Source organism: Coccinella septempunctata, chromosome 4, assembly GCF_907165205.1.
Source record: "Coccinella septempunctata chromosome 4, icCocSept1.1, whole genome shotgun sequence".
Taxonomy (NCBI): domain Eukaryota; kingdom Metazoa; phylum Arthropoda; class Insecta; order Coleoptera; family Coccinellidae; genus Coccinella; species Coccinella septempunctata.
The window spans coordinates 38,170,442-38,193,015 of NC_058192.1; the positions used below are offsets into that span (position 1 = coordinate 38,170,442).

The window sequence follows — 22,574 nt, forward strand, 5'->3', positions numbered from 1 at the left end:
TCTAGATAGACACACTGAAAAAATTTCAAAATACAGAGATCTCGAGGAACAAACCAGAAGACAGTGTGTTCGAAATTCGAACATTATTCTAAAAAATAATCAAGTTCAATAATATGGAGGATTCCATCTGAATTATTCACAAAACTGGGTCACGCCGAGCGAGCCGTCGATCTACCGAAATCTGCTGACTGGCTAGAAACAATTGATGCAACCGGGGACTCCGTCAGTGCAGTAATACCAAATATGGCAATGTTATTGTTATCGTCATTGTTCGATTTAGTATATAAGCTTAGATTGTAATTAATAAAATCATTCATTCATCTTCAGTTTGATCAATATACCTCCTCGGCAACTGTGGAGTTAAGACATTCCCTTGAACGTTCTGAGTCTGGTCGTTCAGTTGCCCCTAAAAACTTCAAGCAAGTGTTGTTTCAACCAAAGAAACAACATTTTTTGGTCCTTCGAGCCGGATCGAGAGAAAGGATTTACGACCCTAATCTCGATCAAAACATCAACGCCTGTAGGGAAGTCTTCCAGAGCCAAATCCAGCGCCAGCAGAAGCCCTCCAGAGCCAGCACCAGCATCCGTGAAGAAGCCATCCAGCGCCAAATCCGAGCCCGTGAACTAGCCTTCCGGATCAAAAATTCAAAAAAGCCAGGGAACACACCGAGTCCACTGGAAAAAATAAGAGCTAAGGATTTACGACCCTAATCTCAATTAAATCATCAACGCCTGTGGGGAAGCCTTCCAGAGCCAAATCCAGCGCCAGCAGAAGCCCTCCAGAGCTAACACCCGCATCCGCGAAGAAGCCTTCCAGCGCCAACTAAGAGCCCGTGAACTAGCCTTCCGGAAAATCAACAAAAAAAAAAAAAAATCTTCAAAGCAGAAATTTCATGAAACCTTCAACCAACATGGAAGAAAAATTGGGAGAACAAATGACTATCGGCCAAGACCTGAGCAAAATATTATCTTCACTCAAGAAAGACGGGTCCGCACGCAAAACAAAATCCATGATGGCCGCAGATCTACTGAACAAATTCCAAGAAAATCATAACGAACTCCGGAAATCCCTTGATGAAGAGCATTCCTACTTCAAACAAGATTTACATGGTCAGATATCCAAATGCTACCAAGAAATCAAGAACTATATCAATACATGGCAGAAGTCCACTCCGATGTCAGAAGAAGTCAGCTACCACCACCCTTCCATCCTTCAAATTCAAATAAAATTGGATTTATTCAAAAGGGAAATGGAAAGGGCCCAAGCAAAAATACAGTGCCAACTACATCCCAAAATATACAACTTCCTCGAAGCAAACCTAACCAGGATCTGGCGGGACATAGAAGCACTCTATGAACAGATGCTAGCTATCAATGAAGAAGTAATCAAATACAAGAAAACCGGAGTCTTCGAAAAATTTAGAACCAAATATGAGGAAATCATAGAAGAAATAATCACTGCTTCTCCGACTGATACTAAACAGTTCCAAAACAAAAACATTTCCATAAATTTACCACGGATCAGCATCCCTATCTTCACTGGTGACTACGAGACCTGGATCACATTCCGAGATATATTCATTCAAACCATACACCAAAACCATGAACTAGGGGACGCTGAAAAAATGCAATACCTGAAGAGCCAAACCAGGGGTGAAGCAGCGAAGCTCATTCAACATTTAGAAGTATCATCAAGAAACTACCCTATCGCCTGGGAATTGATAAAGAGGAGGTACAACAACAACAGACTTCTCTTCAGCAAGTACGCCGACAACATCTTGAATCTACCAATTTTGCAACAAGAGTCGGCAGCATCCATTAAAAAACTTCACGACACTGTTCAAGAAAATCTGAGAGCCATTGAAAATATGGGAATCACAGCCGAACAATTGGGTAGCAACATAATAGCGCATATGCTGCTAAAGAAATTAGACAGCGATTCAAGAAGGCTCTATGAACAATCTACCACAACACACAAGGATATTCAAGAACTGGCAGATCTTTTGGAGTTTCTAGAAAATCGATTCCAATCCCTCGAAGCACTTCGAGGCACAATCAAAAAATCAGATCATCCATCAACAGGACAAAGACATAAATTTCAAAATTACTACACCGACTTACAATCATGCAGTTTATGTGACAGCAACCATGAAATTTTCCGTTGCCAAAAATTCAAGGATATGTCAATAAAAGAACGAAACGATTTTGTACGAAAACAACACCTCTGCAAGAATTGTTTGAAGCATCCGAGCAATACGAAATGCCCGAGCAAGAATCTCTGCTTCAAATGTAACAACTTTCATCACTCATCATTGCATTGGGAAAATTATCGGAACTTCAAAACAAATTTAAATCAGCAAGGACAGAAGCAAGATACCTCCAAAAGTCAACGCACAAGAGAGCATGAAAATGGATTCGAGTCCCATCTAGGAAAAGCTTCAAATAACAATGATGGACCAACCATCCCCATCCTGGCCACAGCATTCGTTAATGTTGAAAACAACAAAGGGTACCATGAACTTATGCGAGTTCTTATTGATCCAGGCTCCCAAGTATCATTTATAACTGAAGGAGCCGCAAATACCTTAGGAATGCCCAAGCAAAGGCATCATGCGAACATAACAGGGTTAGGATCTTGCGACGCAGGGACTTCAAAATGGAAAATCCACACCGTGATGAAACCAAGATTTTCAAGCGACTTCAAATTACAAGCCGAGCTATACATCCTACCAAAATTGACCAGCTCCATGCCTCAACAATCGATAACTGCTGACGAAAATTGGAACAACGTAATCCTTGCCGACCCCACTTACTACAAACCCGGAAAAATCGACATTCTCCTAGGAATCGACTTATATACGGAAATCGTACAGGATTTCGTTAAAAAATCTAAAAATGGTCTGCTTGCACAAAACACTGAGTTAGGATGGATTCTCTCCGGTAGCACATCAGCTGGTCCGCAACTCCAAATAACCAGTATGATCGCCACCACTACACCGGAAATACAGATAACAAAATTCTGGGAAATAGAAGAAGCAGATACCCTCACAAACAACAACAGCCAGGAAAGTCCCTGCCAAGAATTCTTCAAGAAAACTTACACAAGGAATCAGGATGGCACATATACTGTACGACTGCCATTCAAGGAGAAGGAACAATTGCTAGGACAATCAAGAAAAACCGCCATCGCTCGACTTTTGCAGATAGAGAAGAAGTTCGAAAAGGACGAGAAATTGGAAGCAATGTACAAAGAATTCATGTGGGAATATATCGAACTAAAACACATGACTCCAGCAAATCAGACGACCAGCACAAGATACTACATTCCGCATCAAGCAGTAATAAAAGAGGACAAAGAAACAACATTTTTTGGTCCTTCGAGCCGGAGTTGAAATTATTAACACCGTTTTCTCTTGATCAACTACACTTGGACCGAAACAATCTTAACAGAACAGTTGAAAACTTTCGTGGGTTATGTACTACAGCTTCTCAACTATCGCAGACAAATCACTGTCACGAGTTTCAACACCACATCGCAGAAATGAAGTATGAGAACAACCTACTCATCGACAGCATCCAACATCTATCGACCAGATCCAGGAGAGGAATATTAGGAGAATTAATGACATCCATTTTCGGCGTCAACGATGAAGTCTATCACGATATAGACGACCTTCAGGAAAACCAACAACACCTCATAGAAGTCACCAATCATCAGAGAAAACTACTGATTTCCACGACGAATGACGTGAGGCAGATCGAAGAAAAAATAAGCCAAAAATTAGAACATTTTCGTGTAAAATTCAACAAGGGCATAGCCATCATCAACGAAATGCATCTATGGTACAGAAATGTTGATGAAAACAGCATAAATCTTCAAATCATTCAAAACTACCAACTAGCTGTCAACTATTTGGAAGAAGTCAATAACAAATACACAAGAATCATAAACATATGTCATGGTCAAGGCCACATCACGGATCTACTTTCTCCAAGCGAACTAGCAAAGCTGATCCAGAAGGCTGAAACAACGATTCCATCAGACATGCACATATTACTCAAACCTGTAAGCAGAATGGAAGTCTCCTATGATGCGAATGAACTAAGAATAGTCACCTTCTTCTTCATTATCCAAAGACAAAGTTACGACATAATCAAAGTATTTCCCGTCCCGGTTAAGAAGAGAGAAAACATATTCATAGCACCAAAAGTATCCAATGACTTATTAGCAGTAGAGTACAACAGTCAAAAATACTTCGAAATAGATGAACAGGAAGTCAAGGAAGCCGTAAAACTACGAGAAGGCCTATACATTTATAATCCTGGAATGGTAAAAAACATGGAACAGCATCCGAATTGCATCATCCAAAGCATCTACCAAAAAAATGGGAAATTCGACTGTGAACTCTCCAGCATTCAAGTCCAAGACGTATTATGGAAAGAACTAATCAAACCAAATACGTGGATGTTCATTTCCAACCAACCGTCCACTATATCAAAACTATGCGGAGGAAAACGAGAAAAAATTACCATCAATGGAACTGGCACAATTCACATAGGAGCAGACTGTCTCCTCAGAACGCAAAATATAATCCTTCGAGCGAGGTTCACGAATGAGATGAAATCAACAACGACGTTCAGCAAGCCAATCCCATTGAACTTATGGCAAGGGAACTCGAATCTTTCCAATGAAAATCTCATCGAGCCCGAAACAGCAATGGGCAACATCTCTGCAAATTTAACAAAGATAATTCTGGAAGAAGAGGAACCAAATTCACATATCTGGAGACATTTTTCACACCCTCCTGCTACAACCACCGTGATAGGAATCTCTGCGATAGTCACACTAGCTGTAACGTACCTCTGTATGCGATATATACGTCCACTCCTTCGGAACCGAAGAACTAACAGATCCACCACGGAAATAAATGAAGTAGAAGCCGAAATTCCATTGACCGAAATCACACCGAGTTCAAAACCACGCCAGCAATGTTTCGACCTTGACCAGCTCTACGCCGAGGCGAAAACAGAATTCCAGACGAGAGACCAACTCCGGACGTCAGCACCCATTCATGACCATGCCCAATAAAGCACTCGATCGAGTGTCACACGAGTTAGAAATAGGAAATTAGGGAATAGGACAATAGAAGTAACAGATTGCCAACACTGGAGCTCCAACATCATAGCCTGCAGCATTTCGGCCTTGGGAGTAATGTTCGAAATTCGAACATTATTCTAAAAAATAATCAAGTTCAATAATATGGAGGATTCCATCTGAATTATTCACAAAACTGGGTCACGCCGAGCGAGCCGTCGATCTACCGAAATCTGCTGACTGGCTAGAAACAATTGATGCAACCGGGGACTCCGTCAGTGCAGTAATACCAAATATGGCAATGTTATTGTTATCGTCATTGTTCGATTTAGTATATAAGCTTAGATTGTAATTAATAAAATCATTCATTCATCTTCAGTTTGATCAATATACCTCCTCGGCAACTGTGGAGTTAAGACATTCCCTTGAACGTTCTGAGTCTGGTCGTTCAGTTGCCCCTAAAAACTTCAAGCAAGTGTTGTTTCAACCAAAGAGACAACACAGTGGAAGCTGAAAGATATAAAGACCATCCCTATTGTCATTTCATCTACAGGCCTGATACCGAAGAAACTACTAGAGAACTTGAGGAAACTTCAGTTGGACGAAAATATTTATAAAGTCATGCAGAAGGCGGTACTGCTCGGAACGGCGAGAACTGTACGCAAGTACATGGGGAATGCAGGGGAACACCGTCTGCTCCGACAGGAAGTGCGGGTGGAGCAGGAATCCAGCCTACAGCAGGCAGCCGAGGAGCGACCCGGACCCGACCACCACCACGAGCCCGAAAACCTGGAAAGGGCTCCAACAGAGCTTAATCCTTTTGATATCTGAGATATCTGGGATAAGTGAATTTTCCTCTGGAGAGGAGTGTGAAAGCCGCAAGGCTAAAGTCATATTTATTGATCCTGTTAGACATCAAACAATGTATAGGACAAGTCACAGAAATCAGACCATTACAATTGATCACATAAATATTCACTAACCGAGTAATAACAATTCTCTAAGAGCAATTCTTTCTTGAAATTCTTCAGACTGAGAGATCTTATATTCGCAGGAAGATTATTTTATACCAGCATCGGTTATTACTTCATAAACTTTAAATCAAAATATTCCAAAACGGTTCACAGTATCGAGTTTCGTGAAGAGTACCATTCAGGTGTAAAATTGAATGATGTTTAAGTTCACTTGAAATTATAAACGACTAGGTACTAGAAGTCCACTAGTTCTTTCAAAGAAAGGATGGTCTGATATCACCAGTCAGAAGTTCTACAGTGAAGCAAAGCTTCCTTGTTGTTCTTCATTTAAAGGTGATAAATAATATATATCAGCTGACAATTCTAGTGGGTACATAAAATTCACTGGCTCTTGCCGATATTGCAAGAGCCAATTCGTTGGGAAAATTGACTGAAAAAGTGGTCCAGATTGATATAGAAAATAATGATTCACATTTATTTCGACTGTTAAGTCCAGTTTTGGGCGAAAAAGCGATACAAAAATGTTTCAATGACAAAAACGAAAAAAACAACCAACAAAGCTCTGTGATTTGCCCAAATCATTAAGAACAGAACCGGAACAAATCCTCTTTCTAAGAGGTGTTGTTGCATATCAAAGAGAGTAGGTACTCAACAGCCATTAGATACTTTGTTGGGTACTTCCTTAGACCCCCTATCTATAGTGTGTTATTTCATAAGGAGGGCACTTTTAATTATCTATATCTCGGTAACGGTAAGTGGTAGAAAAAAACGAATTGCAGATTTGGAAAGAGCAAAACGCAGATATCCCACAAGCTAGGGTGATAAAAAAAATTTCTCTTCCAAAAACTCGTAAAGTATAAATGCAAAGCAAAACGAGGACTTTCGATCGAAACCAATATCGGAAAGATCCGTTGAGGTGCCATGCTAGTGTAATATTACACCACTCTTGATTATCTAATCTCGGTAACGGTAAGTGGTTGGGAAAAAGTAATTTCAGATTTGAAAAGAGCAAAACGAGAGCAAAACGCAGATATCCCATAAGCTAAGGTAAGAAAAAAAAATAATTTTTCTTCTCTGAAAACTCGTAAAGTGTAAATGAACAAAACGAACGGACTGGTGACTGATCATTATAGATCCTTCTCTGCAAATGGATGGATCGGAGGTGGTGGATCTCAACCATTGTGGCACATTTACAGATTTAAATAGTATATATTTGATTTTAAGGAGCAATCTGAAATCCCTAGTTTTCCTTTGAGATTTTTCTATTATCCGTTAATGTAATATTACACCACCAGGGCCCTTTTATTTGTCTTTAGCTCAATCTACATAGGTAAAAAAAACTGAATAGTGAGCAGAACCAGAGCTTCCTATTGAAACCAACATGGGAAGGAAAGATCCGTTGAGGTGCCCACAAGCTAGGGTAAGAAAAGGACATTTTTTTTCTTCTCCGAAAACTCGTAAAATATGAATGAGCAAAACGGAGCAAAATGAGGGCTCTCGATTAAAACCAATATTGGAAAGATGCGATGAGGTGCCCAGCTAGTGTAATATTACACCAGCAGGGCACTTTAAATTGTCTATAGCTCAATCTATATAGGTGAGCAAAATAAACTGAGTGGTGAGCAAAACGGAGCAAAATGAGAGCAAAACGAAGGCATTGAGATGCCCTGCTAGTGTAACGCCGCTAAAAATAATGTGCATGAATGCTGTTCTATCTTCCAATAGCATCTGCATCTAGCTTTTATTTTCTTGTAGGAAATGGAGCCTTATGATTTAGGCGAATTCTTTGATAGTTGTACCAACTAATCTTCAATGTGAACTGTGACGTATTTTCTTTTCATTGCTTTGACCGCATTCAGGGTGTCCGAAGAAAATTTCTTAGATTTTTTAGTTTTAAATGTACTTTTCGCCTTACTTCGGAAAATTCTGAAAATAATAATATCAGACCAAAATTCTTCAACATTATTAACCTTGAGAATCGAAGAAAGGTGAACGACATGGGGCCTAGAATTCACCACTTCAGAGAATGACTCTTTTGTGTAACGGTATAAGTGATCGCTTTAATTTATTTTCCGCTAAATCCAATGAGTTAAAGAAATCCTCGATAAGACTATATTCGTTATAATGGTTATATTTTTTCTTGTTTCGATGTTCAAAATTTTTCTTTTTGGGTTGGATTGATTGAATTATTGTTTATATATCATATGTAATACTTACCTCACAATATTTATCTCTGAATACAGTTAGTGGACTTTGAGTACTCCGTTGTATTCCTTATTTCCAATAATCAAATAAATTGCTTTTGTTGTTCGATAAATATGAAACTAAATCTATTATTATTATGACTTTAGCCTTGCGGCTTTTACACTCCTCTCCAGAGGAAAATTCACTTATCCCAGATATCTCAGATATCAAAAGGATTAAGCTCTGTTGGAGCCCTTTCCAGGTTTTCGGGCTCGTGGTGGTGGTCGGGTCCGGGTCCCTCCTCGGCTCCCTGCCGCCGGTTGGATTCCTGCTCCACCCGCACTTCCTGTCGGAGCAGTCGGTGTTCCTCTGAATTTCCCATGTACTTGCGTACAGTTCTCGCCGTTCCGAGCAGTACCGCCTTCTGCATGACTTTATAAATATTTTCGTCCAACTGAAGTTTTCTCAAGTTCTCTAGTAGTTTCTTCGGTATCAGGCCTATAGATGATATGACAATAGGGATGGTCTTTATATCTTTCAGCTTCTACTGCCTTCTGGTTTGTTCCTCGATATCTCTGTATTTTGAAATTTTTGCAGTGTGCCTATCTAGAAGATAGTTATTATTTGGAATCGCCACAACGATGAATAGTGCTCTGTCCTCATCTTTATTGAGCAATATGAGGTCTGGTCTATTGTGGGTTATTTTTCGATCTGTGAGAACCGTGCGATCCCAGTAGAGCTTGTGATGTTCATTCTCCAATACAGCATCCAGATGGTAATTGTAATAAGGAACCTTTTTCGAACTTAGAAGTTGGTGTTTTGCTATTATTATTATTATTATTATTATTTTTTCACAGGAACTTCCTGAATCGGGATATTTCATCCACGGTTCAGACATGTGTGAGTACCCTTCGGACAGTTCTACATGTTCCCAATATGGCGGCTTTCTGGGCGGTGAGTATTACATTTTGTGTTTCCTCTATTCCTAATTAATTAATTCTTGTTTCAGGTGACGTTCGACAAGACCATTTGCAGATATTACCATAGGATGTACAGTGACTTGGTTTAGCTGGTAGATTGCTTTTATTTCGAAAGATAAGTCGATGCATTTACTGATCTTTTGATTTTTTGCCTCGCTTATATTGTAGTCACATGGGATGGTTATATCAATAATTCTGGCTGTCTTTTCTCCCTTATCTATCACAAAGATATCAGGTTTGTTATGTCCTATCTCACGGTCAGTTATTATAATTTTATCCCAGTATATTTTAGCTGTTGTATTTTCCATATAGTCTTTGGGATTATATTTATACATTTCTTACATATAGCTTGGTGGAAAACCTTTGCAACATCATCATGCCTCTTCTTGTGATCACGCGGCGCCAGGTAGGTACATCCCGACGAGAGGTGCTGGATGGTTTCAGCTTTCTCTCGGCAAAGTCTGCACCGGTCGGATGCTATCTCCTGATGCGATATGTATCGTCTGTAATTTCTTGTCGAAAAAACCTGATCCTGTATGGCCACTGCAAAACCTTCTGTTTCCATTGTGAGTATTCCTCTAGTGAGAAATAGAACTGATAATTCTTTGTCCACATCTTGGCTATTAAGTGCTGCTGCGTATCGTCCGTGCAGTTCCTTACTTTTCCAGTCGCCTTCAATCTCAGAGTGGTAATTTCTGTTCTCTGTTACAGGTGGTTCTTGATTTGCCAACCTCAAGGGAGTCAACGTGAAGTCCAAAGATAATATCGCCGAGTAAGTTGGATGAACTTGTGGCGGCGTAGTTGTACCCATGGTAGAGGAATACTTCATCTCACCATGATGGTACCAAGGGTAGCCAAACGATGGCATCACTGCGCACGACGGTTGCGATCACAGGGTAGATTATACGTCTATTGCGGTGCAGCATACGCCAAACGATGGCGCCACCGGCGACGCAACACTCTATACCCTCGACGTAACCGGCGTTTATAGCAGGCACAAACTACGCTGCTTCGGCGATTGTCGTAGGTAGCTGCTAGGGTTTATTAACCTACCTGATGAGTCCGACCCTAGCAGTGGGACGAAACAATCACCCCTAGAGAAAAAATCTCGATTTCAGGTAATTAAAAAGCTCCTTGCATTCTTGTTTGTGTGTTTCTTTGAGATTCCTCAGTCCTCTTCCCCCCCTATTACGAGGTAAGTATAGCCTATTGATAGATGCATTCGGGTGATGAAGGCGGTTCTTTGTTAGTGACGTTCTTATCAATCTGTCCAAATTATCCAGATCCGTTTGGCTCCATTTAATTATACCAAAGCTTTATGTTATTGTTGGTATAACCCAGCTATTTATTGCCCTAACTTTCGCCCAGGTATAGAGTTTTCACCTCAGAACCAACCTCAGTCTTCTGTTTTGGAACAAAATTTTATTTTCTGCATGATTAATGCTAAGAGTCTGCTGTACACCAAGATATTTGTACTTTCGATCCCCTGGCAAAGGCTGGAATTGGCTGTCATGGAGAAGGGTTATATTTTCGGCCCCCTGAACTTTTCCCGCTTAACATAAGCACACTTCTCAACTGCGAATTTCATACGGATAGCCTTGCTGAACGCTGCCACGAGTTCTAGAAGGGCTGTGTGTTGTTCAGGTCCTGTAGCGAATATCCTAAGGTCGTCTATATATAAGAGATGTGAGAATTTTTGGATTGGTCTAATGATAATTTTGTAACCATATGTGCTTTCTTCCAACATGTTGCTGGAATATCTCTCTTCGGATATCAACATTGACAAAAGTTTCCCAAGCATCCAACACAACTTCGAGGAAATGTATCAGATTTTTATTTATTTTATAGATCTTCAAAATCTCGATCAGCCACGTATGTGGCACCGAATCATACGCTTTCTCATAGTCTATCCAAGCAACTGAGAGATTTCTTTTCTTGACTCGTGCATGATTAGTGACAACCGAATTCACAACTAACCATTCCTTACTTCCGTTCGAACCGCTTTTACATCAGTTTTGCTGCCATGCTAATAATTTATATTTTTTTAGGTGATGATTCATTTTGTCTTTTATATATATTATTTATTATTATTATGACTTTAGCCTTGCATCTTTCACACTCCTCTCCAAAGGAAAATCCACTTATCCCAGATATCTCAGATATCAAAAGGATTAAGCTCTGTTGGAGACCTTTCCAGGTTTTCGGGCTCGTGGTGGCGGTCGGGTCCGGGTCGCTCCTCGGCTACCCTGGTTCCTGCTCCACCCGCACTTCCTGTCAGAGCAGACGGTGTTCCTCTGCATTCCCCATGTACTTGCGTACAGTTCTCGCCGTTCCGAGCAGGCCCGCCTTCTGCATGACTCTATAGATATTTTCGTCCAGCTGAAGTTTCCTCAAGTTCTCTAGTAGTTTCTTCGGTATCAGGCCTGTAGATGAAATGACAATAGGGATGGTCTTGATATCTTTCAGCTTCCACTGTCTTCTGGTTTGTTCCTCGAGATCTCTGTATTTTGAAATTTCTTCAGTGTGCCTATCTAGAAGATTGTTATTATTTGGAATTGCCACGTCGATGAATTGTGCTCTGTCCTCATCCTTATTGAGCAATATGAGGTCTGGTCTATTGTGGGTTATTTTCCGGTCTGTGAAAACCGTGCGATCACAGTAGAGCTTGTAATGTCCATTTTCCAACACAGCATCCGGATGGTAATTGTATAAGGAACCTTTTTCGAAGTTAGAAGTTGGTGTTCTAGTGCCAATTCTTGGTGAAGAATCTTGGCAACAGCATCATGTCTATTTTTGTACTCCGTGCCCGCGAACTTCTGACATCCCCCGGTGATGTGCTGGATAGTTTCATTGCACAGCCATAACGACAGCTATCGTCCGCCACTGAGGCATCCTTGGCGATATATTTCATGTAGTTTCTTGTTGGAATCACCTGATCCTGGATGGCGAGCATGAAGCCCTCTGTCTCAGGAAACAACTTTCCGGAAGTCAACCAGTAGTTCGACGCAGATATGTCGACGTAATCATGGTTGACCTCGTTCTGGTGCCTTCCATGCAAAGGTTTGCCAATCAGTTTCTGCATTTTACTTTCTGCGGGGTGTTCGACGGTTTCCAAGTGATCCTGTTGTAGCTTTAACGGTGTAGAACTATCAGCAACACAAACTACTCGATGGAGTTCTGACGAAGCAGCCTTGCTCAGGAAATATTTTCGAAGTCCTTCAATTTCCTGGGACATACGGTTGGACAAATCAACAATTCCTCTACCCCCAAGATGTCGTGGCAGCTCTGTCCGTTCTATTGAGCTTTTGGGGTGATGTTTATTGTGTTTAGTCAGCATCGTCCTTACTTTTCTCTGTAAAGCTGCTAAATCGATGGTCGTCCAAGAGATGATACCAAATGAATAGCTCAGCGCCGAGCAAGCGTAGGTGTTAATCGCTTTTATCAGATTATTGCTGTTTAGACCAGTTCTCATTATCCTTCTCAATCTTCGGGTGAACTCCTCCGTTAATTCTTTCTCCATCTGGCTCTGATTGATTTTTCTTGCCTGTTTTATGCCTAGATACTTGTATGTGTCTCCTTCTTTTAATGCTTCAATTTCTGCACCTTCCTTGAGTTTGAACGTACCATCTTCCATTTTCCCTCTCGTTATGTCTAGCAGTCGACATTTTTCCAGTCCAAACTTCATTTTGATGTCTTCCGAGAATCCTTTTTCCATTTTCAGCATCAGTTGCATTTGTTTTTTGGTAGATGCGAAGATTTTCAAATCGTCCATGTAAAGGAGATGATTCAGTTTCATCATAGTTCTACTGCCGCTCTTGATGGCAAATCCGTAGTCCGTAGAATTCAATCTATGAGACAAGGGATTCAGGGCCATGCAGAACCACAGAGGGCTCAGCGAGTCTCCTTGGAAAATTCCGCGTCTTATTGGAATAGGTCCTGTTGTAATGGAGCAATCTGCTGCTTTCATTTGAAGACTAGTACGCCAGGTTGACATGGCGTTTTTCAGGAACTTAACAATATTGGGATACACCTTGTAAATCTTCAAGATCGTCAAGAGCCATTCGTGAGGTATAGAATCGAATGCTTTTTTGTAGTCTATGTACGCAGCGTAAAGATTCCTCCGTTTGGAGATCGCTTGATTGCAGATAACTGAATCTATTATTAGTTGTTCTTTGCACCCTTGGCTGTCTTTGGTGCATCCTTTCTGTTGCATGGCGATGATGTTATTCCTTTCGCAATGGTTGTGAATTCGGTTTGAAATGCACGATGTGATTAATTTGTACATCGTTGGAAGGCATGTGATTGGTCGGTACTTTGATGGGTCTTCTGTATTCCTTTGGTCTTTAGGTAACAGGTATGTTGTGCCATGTGTAAGGAATACTGGCATTCTTTCAGGATTTTCAATGACATCATTTATTGCGGAGGTCAATTTGTCATGCATGATCCAAAGTTTCTTGATCCAGAAGTTCTGTAATCCATCAGGCCCAGGTGTTTTCCAGTTGTGTAGCCCTCTGATAGCTGATTTTACTTCTTCAAATGTGATCATGCCATGCTGCATCGGCTCATATTTTATAGCTTCAGATTTTTCATCTTCAATCCATCCGGTATCTCCATTGAACTGAGGTTTCGTTGATAAAATTGTTCGGTCCAGAATTGTTCAATGGCTTCCTTTGGTGGTAACTTTCCATTTTCTCCATCCCACGATGTCAGTGAGCGGTAGAAAGTTTCTTCCGACTTTTCGAATAAATTATTGTCTCTTTTCTCATTATATTATTCCTCTTTTCTTATTATTATTAAAAAAACTAGAGAATTCTAAAATTGACGAGATGTTAGACACGAGGTACCTCAGGGTAGTCCATAACTAGGTCCTTTCGTTTGCATAGGAAGTGTAGCACTTTTCTACACTCGGTGTAATTTACATTCGATTTTATTATTCATTCGTTTACTGATTGAATTCACACCAGTGTAGAGGAAGTGTAATTTATCTACACCTAGTCGAAAGGAGCTGTAATATTAGTTTTCTGTGCTGTGAAATGCAAAATTTTATAAATTTAAAATTTGCAATGAGTTCATCACTTTACAAGAAAATGGAAAAGTTACAAATCTTCTGAGAAACTTAACCATATATTAAATCAAAATTATTAGTTTATGAGCGTGACAACCTAACGTCGGTATTTTTTTCATTCGTTTGCGCAACTACACGGAAAATCAGCTGATTCAAAGTGCAGTGCAGATAACACTACACTTATAAACAGACGAAAGGGCCTATTGTGTTTCTATTCAAGCTTTTTTTTCAAACAATAGTTCCGACAATGTTTTCATAGGCTTATCTGTTTAGTTTTATGTGTCAAAATAGCACCGTGCCAAAGCAAAAATATAACTTCAGAACCATTCAACATAACGCAACAATCTTTTTTCCAGTCTATTCCTAAAGCCCATCTTTTGGAATGCAGGCAAATTCGAAGTCCATATTCCATCACCTTTTACGATTTCCTTTATTACATTACAAATTGCAATAAGTCGACTGTTTCAACTGCAACACCCGGTATTTCATTGAATCATTGTATGTCATTTTTGAGAGCTTTTCGTCGATATAGGTTTGTGTACCTTAAATTTTAACTTTACTACTCACCACTCTATTCTGAACAGAATCTGCAGAGTTGATTATAGCCTGTTCGGGGGTGGACAAACCAACTGGCCTATAAGAATTGAGTAGTATTTCCTTCACTGCGCTTGGAATATGGGCCAATTGTCCCTCTGTCAAAGAGAGCAAATGTTCTTTCAGAGGATCTCTCAACTCCGGGCACATATTAAGAGCTTCTGTGAGTTGGGGAGGGGGCAGTTGCATCAAAACAGCAAAACTTTGTGGCTTTGTTCTCTGGCAGCATTTTACGAAACCTTCCCAAACCACTTTCTGCTTCCACACCTTGATAATAAATTGAAGGTGATAATAAAAGTAGCTTTTGTTTATAAATTTGTACTCACCTGTTTGATGATGAGTCTCTGCAGGATATTCATAACAAAACCCGAAAGTCTAGGGTAACTGCCAAGAGCTTGAATCACGGTCCTCATCAATAGAGTTGGTAAAGGGCTTTGTTCCATGAGTTGTTGTAATACTACAGCCATCACCTCTTGGCTGAAAATCTTTTTATATTTTAAAGTTAGAGATGAGTCGATACAGAAGGATAGGCGAATTCCAAAATTTTTGAACATGAGGCCTTTATATCTTTAAAACTATTATCTAGTACATCCGTATTCGGAGAATAGCATTCCAAATAAAAACCGCATACTTCATTAAGCTCTGGCGTGTTTCAACGTTATCAAGGACCGTTTTTTTCGTCTTTTGGCCCCGCGCTTTTTATCCGAACCTGCCAAAATGTCATTTTTGTTCAGAAAGCCAAAAAACGTTCCGCTACACGGCATTGCTCTAGAAGGCGAAGATCAATAGCTGAATATTTACTAAACGGGCTTCAGGGAGAGTGAAGACTGTCGAACCCGCGACCTAGGATCTACATGATATAGATAGATATAACTTTATTGGCATCTGACCACAATAACAAATGATATAGAAAACGTCACAATTTCAAAATTTTCATGAGAGTAAAATTTACAGATATTGAATCAGTAACCTATTTTTTCATCATCATCTTCCTGGAATGTATTTTGATCTATTACATTTGATGAAGAAAAGCTCTCCCATGATAATTTTAAAGGTATATCAGAAAAATATAGTATTCGATATTTTATTCTAATTCTTTTTCCCATTTTCTAATTCAGTTGGATTCAAGACGTCTCAAAGTCATGCTGTATCATGTGGGTATAAAGTTATCAAATTGAATCACTTATACAACAGAAGGATGAGTTGAATTTTTTTCAGTTTTTCTTCCCTTTGTCCTTTTTTGAATTTCTTATATTTTCATTCAATTAATCAAATGAATATATGGATTTTTATTATCTGATACTTGTTGCGAACTTCTGATACATACAGCAAACTCTTACTTCTTCTTTTGAACATTCTAAACCAATTCATGACGAAAACTATTGTCCTGAAGGAACCATATTTGTTTTGATAGAACACTTTAGAATAGATTACTTTAATGGTTCTTCCAGATATCATAAATATATATAGAACAGATCAAACAGAAAAAAACAAATATGTAATATAAAAACAATTATCAAATTAATTTACCGGAAAAAATTCTCTTGACTTATAGAAACCCTTAGAACATAACAGCAGTTTGATTTATTTCTTGAATTGTCTATCATTCAACATTTTGAAGTTGTTAGGTGGATGTATAAAAAGAAATTCCAGCAAATTTCGGTGATGCCCTGTATTTAGAAGTTGAGTGCTTTTGTATACTAAATGAGTTGTGATGCCTAGTTCCATAGTCATGAAGTTCTGAACATTTCTCCAAATTAGATAGATTATATTGCACGTACAACAGACAATTTAGAATGTATACAGGGTCTTTCACGAGGAACCTCACTCATATTTATACGGGAAACTACTGAACGTATTTTCATGAAATTCAGCACTTATAAGTATTTCACGATGCTGATGAAATCTAGAATATTTTCAAGGCATGAGCACCTCCGGTTTTTCCGGAAATGACGTCAACTTCCGTTTTTCAAATTAGAACACCATTTTTTTATTGCAGAAATAGATTCCTTAGAAAATTTCAAGTTATTTTGATGTAACATTTTTCAGTTTTGGTTGGAAAATTCTCTCTGAGCGGGAAAATTCGAAAAAAAAATCGAAAATAGAGCTCCGCTGAAACAAGAATAACTTCGAGGTTTTTGGATGGAAAATTTTCATTTTTGGGATTTTTCAAGATGTAAGATTGATGTATCCACTTTAAAAATGGAAATCGCGATTCATGATACAGGGGGTGAAAAAATCGCTTTCAAAGTTAGGGATGAAAAATCAATTTTTTCAAATTAGAACCCCATTTTTTTATGGCAGATATTGAATCTACGTTAAAAAATAATGTGAGTGTATGCATCACACCCTTGCCCTAAAATGGATATTTTCTGAGTTATTCACAAAAAACTGTTTTTCGTCTTGAATTTTCAGCTATTTCTTTTCCCTTCACGCCAAAAAGATGAAATTTTCAGGAACTGTTATTTGAACCATGCTGTAAAAAATGTTACATCAAAATAACTTGAAATTTTCTAAGGAATCTATTTCTGCAATAAAAAAATGGTGTTCTAATTTGAAAAACGGAAGTTGACGTCATTTCCGGAAAAACCGGAGGTGCTCATGCCTTGAAAATATTTTAGATTTCATCAGCATCGTGAAATACTTATAAGTGCTGAATTTAATGAAAATACGTTCAGTAGTTTCCCGTATAAATATGGGTGAGGTTCCTCGTGAAAGACCCTGTATACATAAACGGTAATGTTACAATTTGAAATTTCTTGAACACATCCCTGCAAGAATCTTTCGGTCTCAGATCAAATATTGAGCGTATGATCTTTTTCTGCGTGACAAATACGAGATTACTCTCCGATGATGCTCCCCAAAAAGTTCCTCACAAATTCGTCCAAGTTGTACGATACTTTTCACTCGTACTGCTATAGATGTATTATCCGCAAATATAATATACAGGGTGGGCTTTTTTAAACGAAACAGACGAGATAACGGGCGGAATAAATTCAGTTCGAAAAAATGCTCAGACTCATCGATTTTTGTTTCGAGGGGGACAACTTTTAAGGTCAAATTCACAACTATATAGCTTCAACCCTTAGTGAACAACAACCCCTAAATTTTCAATAAGGAAGATTGGGCAAATTTCACCGCATTTAGAAGGTCTTTTCATCCTAAGTTGAGCATATTAGTTTTTTCTTCATTTGATTCATTGATTCTTGAAATATTGACATTTGAATTTGAAACAACGATGGTATTGTCGTCAATCAAGCTGTGTGAATCAAGCGAATTTATTATTCATTTATTCTGTAGAAGATTTGATGAAATTCCATAACACCAGACATCAAAATATTGCTCATTTCTCTCATCAACAATGAGGGTAGGAAGATTTACGGATTTTAATTTTATGTTAGAAACAGTGAAAGAAAACAAACTGAATACAAAGTTAAAATTTTAACAATGAATATTAGTCACTTAAAAAAAATATCAAAATAAATGTTCAAACGGTCCTCCTCCCTCGCCAAACACATGTAGAGATTATGCTAGAATCTAGTCCTCACGTTTGGTAGCATTATTGGTACTAATAAATGTAAGTTTAGTGTCCTGTACAGGTACTATTAATGTAATATAATATACAGGGTGTTTCACGAGGCGTTGGCCATAGCCTAATGGTGAATGCGGGTCATCCAGGCCTTTCAGAAAACTTGCATGTTTTGTATCCTAAGGCTATTAGTTTCGGAGATATGGGGTGATTCATGAACATCCTAAATTTGCGATAGCCATAACTCTGGAATGCAAGGTCCGATTTCGATCAAATTTTATGGGTTTGTTTATTTCAGAAAGCTCTTTCAAACGGTTCATAAAATATCAATATTTTCAGGGCAGTACTCAGAATATCATGATTTTTCTTTCAAGCTCCAAAATCTTTATTTTTCACATCCCTCACAGAAATGTCGTTATTGCCATGAAAAACTACATAATTCATTCTGAGGAATTCAATTTTCACTTTGCATGGCACACTTGTCACAAGGGAATAGGAACCGGACTAATTCATATTTTATGTCATTTTTTCGAAGTGCGGTCCTGTTTTGTCTTTGTTCCTTCGGTGATAATATTTATTGTCCTTTGCCGAGATTCTGGATTATTTTAAATTCTGTTCAATTCTTCTTCATTTTAAACCCTCAACTCATACTGAGTGTTCGTTTAATGGTTCGTCAAAATGCTGATAACTATTTGCTGAGATTTCGTCGATTTTTGCAGCAGTATTGTGTAGACATGTATTGTAAAACTGAAACGGAGCGCCTCACTTATATCAGAATGAATCAATCTAAACTACGTTCAGAGGAATATATTCATTTACGAGATGCAATATCCACCGAAGGAGCAGCTAATGTAGGTAGATTGACAATTTTACCAGCAACTTATATTGGCAGCCTGCGTCATATGCAGCCTGCGTCATATGCAGCCTGCGTCATATGCATGAATATGCACAAGATGCAATGACATACGTTCGAAATTATGGTCGTCCTGATTTGTTCATTACATTTACCTGCAAAATGGGAAGAAATCACTCAACTGCTTCTTCCCGCATAAACATCAGTTGATCGACATGACATCACTGCACGAGTGTTCGAACAAAAAGTGAAGTCGCTAATGGATTATATTACAAAACATCATATCTTTTGGGATACTCGATGCTGGATGTATTCAATTGAATGGCAAAAACGAGGCCTGCCACATGCACACATTCTCATCTGGTTAGTAGAAAGAATTCGACCAGAACAGATAGATGACGTTATATGTGCCGAGATTCCTGATCATGTGAATGATCCTGAACTGCATCATATTGAAGTTACTAACATGATTCATGGACCATGTGGCATCATCAATCCCCAATCACCATGAATGGGTAATGGAAAATGTTCAAAGCGTTATCCAAGAGATTTCACTTCGGACTCTATCACTGGTAACGATGGTTATCCACTGTATCGCCGTCGATCACCTGAAGATAACGGCAGAACCACCATGAGGAGAGTTAATGGAAATGATGTTATAGTCGATAATACTTGGATTGTTCCTTACTCACCACTTCTTTCGAAAACATTCAAGGCCCATTGCAATGTGGGGTACTGCAATTCAGTGAAGTCAATCAAATACGAGGGTGGTTCAAATATGATCGAGACAAATGCTCTGACACGTTTATTTACTCTCGAAAAATTTTACGAAAATTCACAGGTTATCTGGGTAGTTCCCCTCACTAGTGAAGCATTTTGTACACCTTTCCGGGAAGCTTTTTGATGCCGCTATCGAAAAATTCCTTGGGCTACTCGGACAGCCATGTGCGCATAAACTATTCTACCTCGTCGTCGGTGTGAATCTTTGACCTCCAAGGGCTTTTTTCAGTAATCCAAATATGTAGTAGTCACAGGGTGATGAATCCGGAGGGTGTTCCAGTACCTCCCACCCCATTTCGTGTGAAGAGCTCAATCTGCTTGAAAGCGATACTCACTGGGATATAACAATCGCTGAAGCAATTGTTTCTGCATCTGCAAGCCAAATTCGCACATTATTTGCCATCATTATTTCGGCATGCTTTCCATCGAATCCATGTAAACTGTGGAATAAGTGCAAAGATCACATGTCAGAAGACATATTACATCGTATTCGTGTCACATCAGGCAATCCATAGAGAAAGGAAAAGAGAAGAGTAGTCAATTCAGTGTTATTCATGGGCGACACGTTTAGTGGCTCCCCCCTTGGCTACGGGAGAAACTACTCCGAGAAATTTTTCGCGGGAAATTCAAATAACGGCCGCGTTTTTGAAATAATATTTACCAAGTTCGAAAAATACACTCCGTCGCCTCTCTCTACTCCTATTGTTCTTTTTATCGAGTTTAGTGGGAAAGATTCGATTAAAAGAACGATAGGAGTAGAGAGAGTCCATGGAGTGTATTTTTCGAACTTAGTAATTATAGATTTTTAGACGAATCATGAAATAGTGTAATAAAACAGAAAATCAACTGAAATAAATATATATTCATGAAAATATTAGAAAATTACATTTGTATAGTAAAAATATACAGAAAATTAACCGAAATAAATATATAATTTTCATGTAAAACTGAATTGTATTATATCTAGTTTGATTCATTTGAAAATTTATTTTTTATAAAAACAAAATACATTTTCGTACAATATACCTACATATATAAATAAATTTACAAGAATACGTCTTCAAATATCTCAAATACAAAACACAAAAGCTGAACTTTGATATACATGAAGAACTGAATTTGATGGATTCAGGCTTTATTTCTATGTGGTCATATCATATTGTATATTATTGTAATACTTTCTTACAATTATTGGAGAAATACATACCATGCTCCATGATGCTCCACATGTTCTTCACATGTAAACCAGAAAAATGTTACATGCAACTTTAAAAATAATTTCAACTTAGAGGTTATCGATGCAATATGTCCAAATGGCAGAAGAACAGACACAATCAAATTATGCATCTCAGTTAGAGTTGAAATCATATGTCTGGAGACTAAAGCTAGTGGCTTTTTATCATCATTTTTCTTGAATGCAACAAACAAATGTTCTATTTCCACTGTTTCTGAACACAGTAGTTCCATACATTTACTGCAGGAATCGTATTGTTTCAATTTTTTTACAAGGAATCCTGCAACATATGCCACAGCTTGGGATACACAAATATCCTCTTTGTTTTCGAGGTGGAACTATTGTATCTAGTTCATTATCAGAGGATCCTCTAGATTGGGACTTCTAGTTCTCAAAAATTTGAATCCCTGGTCCCTACAACTTTTGTGTGGTATTTATTGTTTGAAGCCATCCAGACTTGAAAGGCATTTGAGTCTTTCTTGTTTCTTCTGGGCATGGGATCTGAAAAAATATTCTATATTTTGGTATCCAAAAAATAAGTAACATTTCGCAATTTTGTAAAATCAAGCAATACATAATTTTAATTGATTATAGAAATAGAAATATATACAAAAACTTACCATGTGTTCAAAAGCAAACAATTTCTTTTTCGGGGAATAAACAAAAATCTCTAAATACTCTTACTTTTTGCATTAATTATAACAAACTCAGACGGAAATCAGCTGACTTGACTTCTGTCACAAATTACAGATTTCTTTCATCCACATCCACTAGTTCTTAAACTGGCCACCAAACACTAGCGCCATTTCCGACGGGATTCCAAAAAACATACATAACCTAATTCCAAAAACGTGTCCCCTGTGTTGCCTATCTATTCGGCAGTCTCTCTTTTCTCTTGTCTCTGAGGCAATCCTAATCTACATAGGTCCGTATTAATAGTCAGATCTCAAGTATTGAGAATGTCTTAAATAGCGTCTTGAGACATCAGTTTATTAACAAATTTGACTTGAGACTCTGTCAAGATGACGTCTCAATCGGCGATCTCACATGAGTACTCAAGTACTCGAATGATCTCAAGATAGGTTTTTGGAACGTCAAATTTTGAGTATGGTCGAACCCTGACTCAAGATGATCTCGAAATGAAAGTTGGGTTGGTTTACTTTGTGAACTGACAGTAATTTAATTGTCTTTTGTGTTTCCAAAAATCGGCATTATTAAAGTCAATATGGAATCCAAGGAAGATGTGGTCAACTACTACGACGAAATTCATTTCATGAAGTTTATCG

The 22,574-nt window shown here is 38.5% G+C and overlaps 2 protein-coding genes across 3 annotated transcripts in view; one reads left to right on the top strand and one right to left on the bottom strand.

Annotated features, from left to right (window-relative positions):
- LOC123312503 overlaps nt 1–22,574 on the top strand; it is a 416,804-nt gene that overhangs the window by 152,305 nt on the left and 241,925 nt on the right. The gene's annotated exons all lie outside the window — the stretch shown is intronic.
- The window catches only part of LOC123312494 (symplekin), a 72,566-nt gene that overhangs the window by 8,171 nt on the left and 41,821 nt on the right, over nt 1–22,574 (bottom strand). For both annotated transcript variants that reach the window (XM_044896947.1, XM_044896946.1), the window contains exons 9-10: nt 15,219–15,377; nt 14,866–15,159 (exon numbers count right to left, since the gene is read on the bottom strand). In XM_044896947.1, the coding sequence (XP_044752882.1) occupies nt 14,866–15,159; nt 15,219–15,377 (453 nt within the window). The remainder of the gene's footprint in view (nt 1–14,865; nt 15,160–15,218; nt 15,378–22,574) is intronic.